Raw genomic sequence first — 10334 nt, forward strand, 5'->3', positions numbered from 1 at the left:
AACCAGCTGTCCACCAGGATGAAAGGCCACTGCCAAACTGTGGCCAGGAGCGAGATGGACCATCATGTGCCACATAGGACAGGGCAAATGATATTGTGTTCGAACAAGCTCAAGATTTCTCGATACACTGCAGCGTTTGATACAGTATCAAGCTTGTTTGGACAGTTACGTGACATTTGACTTGCACAGTGCAAGTGCAAGGGATACACAATAAACTACAAACTACCCACAACAATAAGCTATGGCTCTGCTTAAAATCTGGCAATTTCATGAAACACTGGAGGAAAGAGCATTAAATCCACACAAACTCCTATTGTGCTTGAATAAATTTATAATACAAGTTTTCATACAGTTTTGGTATGTATGGATATAAACTGAAGAGCCAAAGAAACTGGTACACCTGCCCAACTTTGTGTAGGGCCCTCATTAGCATGCTAAAGTGCCGCAACATGATGTGGCATGGACTGTACTAATGTCTGAAGTAGTGCTGGGGGTAACTGACACCAGGGATCCTGCAGGGCTGTCCATAAATCTGTAAGAGTATGAGGTGGTGAGGGTCTCTTCTGAACAGCACGCTGCAAGACTTCCCAGATATGCTCAATAATTTTCATGTATGGGGAGTTTGGTGGCCAGCGGAAGTGTTTAAACTCACAAGTGTCCCTGGAGCCATTCTGTAGCAATTCTGGATGTATGGGGAGTCGGATTATCCTGCTGGAATTACCCAAGCCCATCGGAATGCATGATGGACATGAATGGATGCAGGTGATCAGACAGGTTGCTTACGTATGTGTCACCTGTCGGAGTCGTACCTAGACATATCAGGGGTCCCATATCACTCAAACAGCACATGCCCCACACCATTACAGAGCCTCCACCAGCTTGAACAGTCCCCTGCTGACTGGAGGGTCCATGGATTCTTGAGGTTGTCTTCATACCCGTACACATCCATCGGCTCGATACAATTTGAATCGAGACTCATCCAGCCAGGCAACATGTTTCTGGTTGTCAACAGTCCAATATCAATGTTGACGGGCCCAGGCAAGGCGTAAAGCTTTGAGTCGCACTGTCAGCAAGAGAACACGAGTGGGCCTTCAGCTCTGAAAGCCCATATCGATGATGTTTTGTCGAATGGTTCACATAACGCCACTTTCTGATGGCTCAGCATTGAAATCTGCACCAATTTGCAAAAGGGTTGCATTTCCATTACGATGAATGTTTCTCTTCAGTCGTAGTTGGCCCTCTTCTTGCAGGATTGTTTTCCGTTTGTAGCAATGTCAGAGATTTATGTTTTACTGTATTCCTGATATTCACAGTACACTTGTGAAATGATCGTACAAAAAAATCCCCACTTCATCGCTACTTCGCAGATGCTGTGTCCCAATGCTCAAGCACTAACTATAACACCATGTTCAAACTCACTTAAATCTTGATAACCTGCCATTGTAGCAGTAGTAACCATTCTAACAACCACACCAGACACTTGTCTTATAAAGGCATTGCCAACCACAGTGCCGTATTCTGCCTGTTTACATATCTCTGTATTTGAATATGCATGCCTTTACCAGTTTCTTTGGCACTTCAGTGTATAAACATTTATGCTGAAGTTTAAATAAAAGTAACATGCAGAGATGAAAATAATGTCCTCCAAAAAATTTTATGTGACTGAACACAATATAATACAGGGTGTCCCAAAAAGAATGACCCAATTTTGAATAGAATCATTTATTAGGAAGAAGGGCGCTTAACACCAACAAACTGCATACTAAATTACTCAGAAAAGAAATCCACCATAAATGTTCAATATGTCCTCCATTGGCTGCATGGATGACATCTAGCCAATAGCTAAATTCATCCCAAACTGAGCGTAAGGTGTCTTCTGTCACTGAAGCTACAGCAGCTGATATCCTGGTTTTTAGTTCATCAATGTCACAAGGTAAGGGAGGAACGTAAACATATTGTTTAACACACGTCCCCACAGGAAGAAATCACAGGGTGTTAAGTCAGGGGACCTACGAGGCCAAGAGTGTAAACACTGGTCTCGAGGTCCTGTATACCCTGTACAACGTTGAGGCACGTTGGCATTGAGGAAACTGCACACATTGTTGTGCCAATGCAGTGGTGCTCCATCTTGCTGATAGATGAAATTTTCAGAGTCAAGTTGTAGGAAGAACCAGTTCTGTAGCATTGCAAGATATGATTGTCCTGTTACGGTTTCTTCCTCAAGAAAGTAGGGTCCATAAACCTTGCTTTGCAAAACAGCACAAAAAACATTCACTTTTGGTGAATCACGTTCATGTTCATTTATTTCATGAGGATTTTCGAGCCCCCATATAAGCACATTATGACAGTGAACATTACCGCTAATATGGAAAGTTGCCTCATCACTGAATATTAACCGTGACATAAAAGTGTCATCTTCCATGTCCTCTAGAATAGCATTGCTAAAGTCTACTCGCTTCACTTTGTCAGTATCTCGAAGAGCTTGTACCAGTTGTAATCACTATGGTTTGATGGCTAAACGACGCAGTAACACATGCCACACTGTCATTCGCAATAACTCGAGTTATGGGCTAGCATGACGCATACACTTGCAGGGGCTCCACTCAAATGCTTGTCAGATTTGTTCCTCTGTTTGTTCAGGAACTCGTGGCCGGCCAGAACTTTTGTCTTTACAGAGGCACCCTGTTTCTTTAAACTGTTTATACCACCGTCGAATGTTCTTTGTTGACGGTGGTTTAGCACAAAATTGAATATGAAACGCCTGTTGAACTACGATCACTGATTGAGTACGACTAAATTCAATAACACAATATGGCTTCTGTTGCACGGATGCCATATTGCGCGAGACTGGCTGCATGCTCCAGGTCAGCACTCGTAGCAACATCTAGCAGATTTTTTCTGAAACTCGAGACCATGCCGATTACATCTAGCCCTGCTTCAGTTACCTAGTGACATTTGTCTCAATATTATTACAAGTTAAATAGGGTCATTCTTTTTGGGACACCCTGTATTTTACTTGTTTATGAGAGAAAGTTGCAAATAAGGAATTCACTCCTTGTTCACATATTAGAATAACAGATAAAAATGTTACAGGATTTTAATCGGTTTGAAAACAAGACTGCAACATTCAGATGAAACAGTTGCGAAGATTAATCAAGAATTAAATGCTGATCAAACTAAGTACACAGTAAAAACTGATTGTAATTTTTATTGCGAGAATAATTTAAGCTCGAGAATTGGACAGAATCATGACTGTAATCTTTTATATATTTATTAGTTGCCATTGTTAAGCATCACCTGTACCTTAGGTGATGTTTCAGTCCATATTTCACAGTCATTGTGACAGTACCAAGAAAAGTCACTAGACCACAGGCCAGTCAAAAGATCAAACAGAACCCAAGATTTCCCGAACTGTGATATAAACTGTTTGAACAGCTCGAGTCATGTTCAAACAGAGCCCAACATGCACCTGATCACAACACGCTTGATTGCAATGGCTGCTTCATGATCTGGGCCATCTGGATCCTCCCCTCCACCACCAGCTTTTCTAAACTGTGCAGATATGGGATCCTTACAATACATGTTCCGCTCTGCCTACAGTAACTTACTATCCCTACACCCTTCAACCAATAGTTTCCACCCCCTCTGTCCTGTCCACATCCCCCAATCCTCATTGCGTACCGCCCTCTGCAAATGCACCCACTCATCTTTGCCCTTCCCCTACTCCTCTTCTTTTCCATCCCCCCCCCCCTTTCCCTGCCCCACAGCCTCCTGACACTGCATCTGCCAGCCTCACTATGTTGCCACCTATTCCCTGTATGCTCCACCAGACAGCTCTCCTCTTTCCCCCCACCTGTACTCTGCTATTGCTCTCCCCTCCAAGTCCACTCCAGATTGTTGCTTTCTTTCAACATGACAGCTGCATTCTGGCCAGAGCTGCCACAGATAGCAGTCATGTGTCCATAAGGTGTGCTTGCTGTGTGTGTTCCCTTTTCTGAAGAAGGCTTTGGCCAAAAGCTAAATGTGGACAGTCTTCTCATTGTGCCTGTCTGCAATTAAACATGTTATCTTTATAGTGAGTTGCAATCTATTTTTTCCATAATATCATTGATATTCCAACCTCAAGTTTCCACTGTTTGATAAAAACCACATTCAGGCTGGCCGACATGCCTGCCCTTATTGTTAATCTGCCGTGAAAATTAAATTTGGGGCCAGCGCGCATCCTAGAATCCTGGAAGCAGTGCGCTTCTGGCAGGTTACAGTAAACACTCAATATTTGAGAAATAGTAGTTTCCATAATTAAAAATTTCCGACACTCATCTTTTCATTATCCAAACTGGAGGTCAAATCTCAGTGCCAGAGTGTGCTCTCTTGACAGAACAGAAAATATGTTGAGTTAAAAGATGAGACACTCTGAGCACCACAGGTGGTGGTCCTGCCTCATATGACAGTGCCTTATTCTATCCTTAACTGTATTAAAGCTGCTGTTGAGAGGAACATACACACATGATAGAACAAGTAGATTAATTTGTAATCATTTATTTTTAACTACAGTCTCTCATTCTTCCACTAACACATTATCCTTCTAATCCATAGTAAGGGTAGAAAATATTCTATTGTTGTTGCCAGTATCCTTGCCTGCCATGTGAATTTGATTATTCCATTCAATTCCTTTGTGACTGACATGAAGTTCCTGGCATCCAGAGCTGAGTAAAGAGGGGAGGGAGGGAGAGAGAGAGAGTGCTCAATGAGACAGACACTCATGCAGGGACCCAAGTTGTTCAGTTCCCAGAACTGCCAGGAATTTTTCTTTAGTGGGAGGGCTGGCTGGACCAGGATGCAATACGCCTCGAGATGCCAGCTGAGAAGCAACCTGACTGAGAGGTAGCAGCTCGAAGGTCGGAATGTTAACAAAGGCCGGGAGTGCAGTGTGCACACCCCATGCCCCTCCATGCTGCATCCCGTATAGAATGACTGAGCTTTTTCCAAAAGGGTTAAAGCACATATAAGGAATCCTTGCATCCAGCACATCTATAAGGGGCAGTCAAATGAAAACCAAACACCCGCCACAAGACCACCATGGAATGCTTCCACTGAAAAGAATCACCACATGCATTAAGACATTTTTCCCACTGGGAGGTGAGACAGTCAAATTCCTGTTTCAAGAATGCCATCAGCCACTGACATATCCACAACTGCACCCACCCTTGCACTTTCTAATCTGACTGAAACCAAAGTCCATGCATGTCTTTCTAGAGGTCACCAACGATGTTAAAATCACAAAGTGAATGATATGGGCTGTACAGAGGATGTTGCAGTGTTTCAGACCAAATCACTGAAGTGCATCCTTTAGACAGTTAGCAGCAAGGGGGGAGAGGAGGCGGCAAGTTATCGTGCAAGTTTGACTACAGGGGGCCCTCTGCTCATGGAGAGCCTTGAGTGTGGGACCACAATCAATGCGCATCGCTATGAAGAGACTTTGCAGAAATCCGATGGGCCATAAAGTCAAAACACCCAGGAATGCTGTCAGATGGAATCAGGTTGTTGCATGATAATGCCAGTCCCCACACTTGCAATCAGACACTTCAGAGATTTGGTTGGGAAACACTGCAACATCCCCCGTACAACATAGATCATTCACCATGCATTTTCACGTAGTTAGTAACCTGAAGATAGACATTCGTTGACATTGATTTCAGTCAGATGAAGTAGTGCAAGAGTGGGTTGGGTGGGTTGGGTTATGGATCCATCAGCGGGCAACTGCGTTCCATGAAACAGAAATTGAAGATCTTGTCTCCCAATGGGATAAATATCTCAACATCTGTGGTAATTACTTTTGAAAGGAACCATTTCATGATCTCACTGTGGCAGGTGTTCGGTTTTCATTTTATTCCCCCTTAAATATTATCTGCTGTAGTGCGTTGAGAGTTCTTATAGCTATTTGTCAAATACTGTAAACTATTGTGAATGCCAAATACTTAACACATTATAAAAAAAAAATCTTCTGAGCAGCCAACTATTGCAGTTTATTTAAAAGCTAACAACTTGTGGCCAGCATTCATTATGAAGGGCTCAATGTTCCACTCATCTGAGTTTCTGACATGCAACTAAATTGGGTGGTGTCACCAAAGTTGCTTCCATAACTCAAGTGAGTCCACTAAAAACTGCTATAACTTTCTCAGACCCATCAGTGTAAATAACTGTAAAATTATGTAAGAGCTAATGCAAATCCAAGCAGACCTAAAATTTATGATTAAGAATCATGCTTGGCGCAGAATAATTCTATTGTCTTTGTCCAATTCAAAAACAGCTTTTGTCACACTATAAGCAGGGAGGACTGACACCTTTATTAAATTATTCAGGTTTGTATCACACTCAAACTGTGATGTGATTCCAAATGATCTTGATGCTCCCCTGCAGTTTAGAAACTGGTTCGGTTGATAGTTAAACAGCAGAGCCACAGATGCAGACCGTGGGTCAATTAGATATTATATGCATGTTGTACAATGTGGAAATTCTGCTATGTGGTTAAACAAAGTTCTCTAGCCTCAGCACAAAGGGTAAGTATGGACTTGTTTTTCAAGGTTTCAGTTACTAGTCTATTAAATTATTCAGGTTTGTATCACACTCAAACTGTGATGTGATTCCAAATGATCTTGATGCTCCCCTGCAGTTTAGAAACTGGTTCGGTTGATAGTTAAACAGCAGAGCCACAGATGCAGACCGTGGGGTCAATTAGATATTATATGCATGTTGTACAATGTGGAAATTCTGCTATGTGGTTAAACAAAGTTCTCTAGCCTCAGCACAAAGGGTAAGTATGGACTTGTTTTTCAAGGTTTCAGTTACTAGTCTAATACCATCATAGTGGATAGAGTCCTAAATATTATGTACGATTGTGCAGAATTACACTGTACATTTGTAACCAAGTTGGGACCACACACAGGATTTACAAAAAAGTTAATAATAATAATAATGTGTTTAACATATTTAGAGCTCTTTTCTTTGGGTTCTTTCAAATTCAACAACTAGCAGAGTTTCTCACTGAGAAGAAACATGGGTATTTTGTGTTACTTTAAAACAGAGAATAAAGTTGTGTGCATTCGGGAGGACGACGGTTCATCCCGCGTCCGGCCATTCTGATTTAGGTTTTCCGTGATTTCCCTAAATCGCTCCAGGCAAATGCCGGGATGGTTCCTCTGAAAGGTCACGGCCGACTTCCTTCCCTGTCCTTCCCTAATCCGATGAGACCGATGACCTCGCTGTTTGGTCTCTTTCCCCAAAACCAACCAACCAACCAATAAAGTTGTGCTGTACTACCGATCAACCTTTTACTACACCAGATTTTCTGCTTTCAGATTCATTGGCTTTGCCCACTCGGAACTAAATTGTTATCTTCCAACCTAACCTAGACATCTGGCTGCACTACATACACACACATTAGTCCTTGTTCCATAGGTCATGAGTACAACATTTCGTAATGATGTGGAATGTGTCACTTTAATGTAAGTTTTCTTTACAATATATATATATATATATATATATATATATATATATATATATATATATATATATATATATATATATATATAAAAAAATTATTATTATTTTTTTTTTTTTTTTATTACAACTTCATATCTAAGAATTCATCTATTGAGTAGAAGAAGTTATCATTCAGAAATTCTTTTAATTTGATTTTAAATTTTGGTTGGCTATCTGTTAGAATTTTAATACTATGTAGCAAATGACCAAAGATCTTTGTGGCAGCATAATTCACCCATTTCTGTGCCAAAGTGAGATTTAATCCAGAATAGTGAGATCATCCTTCCTTCTAGTGCTGTAGCTAGGCATTTCGCTGTTATTTTTGAATCGGGATCGGTTACTAATGACAAATTTCATAAGCGAATGTATGTATTGCAAAGGTACTGTGAATATCCTGAGTTCCTTAAATAAATGTCTGCAAGGTGATCTTGGGTAGGCTCCAGCTATTATTCTGATTACACGCTTTTGTTCTATGAATACTTTATCTCTTAATGACGAATTGCCCCAAAATATGATGCCATATGAAAGCAGTGAAGGAAAATATGCATAATATGCTAATTTGCTGATATGTTAATCACCAAAATTTGCAAGTAACCCTAATAGCATAAGTAGCTGAACCTAACCGTTTCAGCAGATCATCGATGTGTTTCTTCCAATTCAATTTCTCATCTATACACACAACCAGAAATTTTGAGTAGTCTGCCTTAGCAGCAGACTTCTGTTCATAGTCTATATTTATCAATGGTGTTATGCCATTTACTGTACAGTACTGTCTAAACTGTATTTTCTCGAAATTTTGTGCGAGTCAGTTTGCAGAGAAACGCTTAATAATTTTCTGAAAGACATAATTTGCAATTTCCTCTGCTGATTCTTGCTTGTTCGGTGTGATTACTATACTTGTAGCATCAACAAAAAGAACTAGCTTCGCATCTTCATGACTATAGAGTGGCAAGTCGTTAATATATATTAAGAACAATAGGGGACCCCCGACTGAACCATGTGGGACACAATTCTTGATACCTCCTCAGTTGGAGGACTCTGCTGGTTTTAGCAGACTGTCTGCACTTTTAATTTCAACCTTCTACATTCTCCCACTTAAGTATGAATTAAACCATTTGTGAATTGTCCCACTCATACCACAATACTTAAGCTTATCTAGAATAATTTCATGATTCACACAATCAAAAGCCTTTGAGAGATCACAAAATATCCCAATGGGTGATGTTTGGTTATAGTGAATGCATATCAAATATTAAATGCATTGAATAACCGAACATCCCCCATTGGGACATTTTGTGATGTCTCAAAGGCTTTTGATTGTCTGAATCAGTCTGTCACCACAATCAATATTTCAGGGAGGTTTGATATGTAACTTTAGCCAAAATGAAATACGTAACTAAAATTGTCATAACATACACATATCTGAATTCTCATGCAATTGTTTCACCATGATAAAATGATATAGAATACTGATTGTATGCTGTCACTGATTACTGCATAAAATATTGAACTTAAAACACCTCTTTGGTGCATAACATGGTACTGAGTATGTCTGTCGGAGTAAACAGGCAGTTCTAAGCCTAAAACACAGTTCAATAACGGCCTGGACTACAACAGTCACAGAAACTCGGAAGCCTCAGCTCTACAACTGTTAGGTCATACTGTATCACAGAGTGGTATAACTGGCCTTTTCAAAGCAGACAATTTTTTCTCTTCACTATTGCTTACACAAAAAGGTTTCTGGTATCACTACAACCTTCGAAATACACACTGGCACTTGTCGTGCTCTAGGTTTAAATATGGAATATTCCAGAATTTCCCAACTTTTATAAATCTGAGGTATATCTATAGACGTGAAATAATGAAGTCACCGGCAAATTACGGGAGTTGTTACGTCATAATGCACCAAAAGCGGGCAAATAACTTATTCAGAAGCCAGACACCAAAAAATCGCAATTTTACTTACCTCTTGTATGTGCTCAGCCATTGAAACCATACTTTTCCTTCCGGTTAATATTCCATGCATGATAATTAACGGCTTATAAGCCGAAACTGTTGCGAAAAGCAAATAACATGAAAGTATTAAAGTCAGTTTTCTGCGGAGATGCATTCTACCAGACTGTTCTATTACATATGAACTTCGGTCCTAATCACACTAGTACGCTAGTACAAATATGACAAAGCAATATTTATTTACAAACAAATATCATGTGTTTTGACATCATATATTATGAAAGACACAGATATACCACTCATCAAAATTGCCGGTATTGTGATACTACAGTTAGTACGACGCGTAGACACTTAACGATAAGTCTGCGCACATTATATCTGCGCAGACAAAATCAGTGCACGCAAATATGACATTTGCGCAAACATTAATGTTGAAGGTTTGAAAAAAACGCATTTGCACCTTACACCTTCCCACACTCTTCAACTTGTCTACGCAGATGTGATATGAACTCATAGATTTGAGCCGTTTCTCTCAAACTTCCAAGTCTGCGTACATTTCGTACCTGCGCAAATATGTCCACACACAACATATTTTTCATGCAAATGTAAAGTGCACAAAAAGATTTGCGCAGATACAAGATGTGCACAAAGTTGCGAAACTGCACAATTTTACGAGTTCCTGTCACATCTGCGCAGACAAGTTGGAGAACGTAGATAGGAGATCGCCGAAAATCTGGCATGCAAAGCGTTTTTTAAGATGTTTGTTCAGTCTAATGTTTCTCATCTCTGCGTCCACAGTGAATTTTAAAACGGTAGAAACACTCAGTTCGCTAGAGTGT

General features: G+C 40.4%; 1 protein-coding gene across 1 annotated transcript in view; it reads right to left on the reverse strand.

Annotated features, from left to right (window-relative positions):
- LOC126483896 (lysosomal thioesterase PPT2 homolog) overlaps positions 1-9800 on the reverse strand; it is a 28922-nt gene extending 19122 nt beyond the window's left edge. Inside the window, exon 1 of the mRNA XM_050107163.1 lies at positions 9509-9800. Coding sequence (XP_049963120.1) covers positions 9509-9652 — 144 coding nt within the window. The 5' untranslated portion in view covers positions 9653-9800. The remainder of the gene's footprint in view (positions 1-9508) is intronic.
- Positions 9801-10334: the final 534 nt, after the last annotated feature.

This window comes from Schistocerca serialis, chromosome 6 (genome assembly GCF_023864345.2).
Source record: "Schistocerca serialis cubense isolate TAMUIC-IGC-003099 chromosome 6, iqSchSeri2.2, whole genome shotgun sequence".
In the NCBI taxonomy this organism is placed as follows: Eukaryota; Metazoa; Arthropoda; class Insecta; order Orthoptera; family Acrididae; genus Schistocerca; species Schistocerca serialis.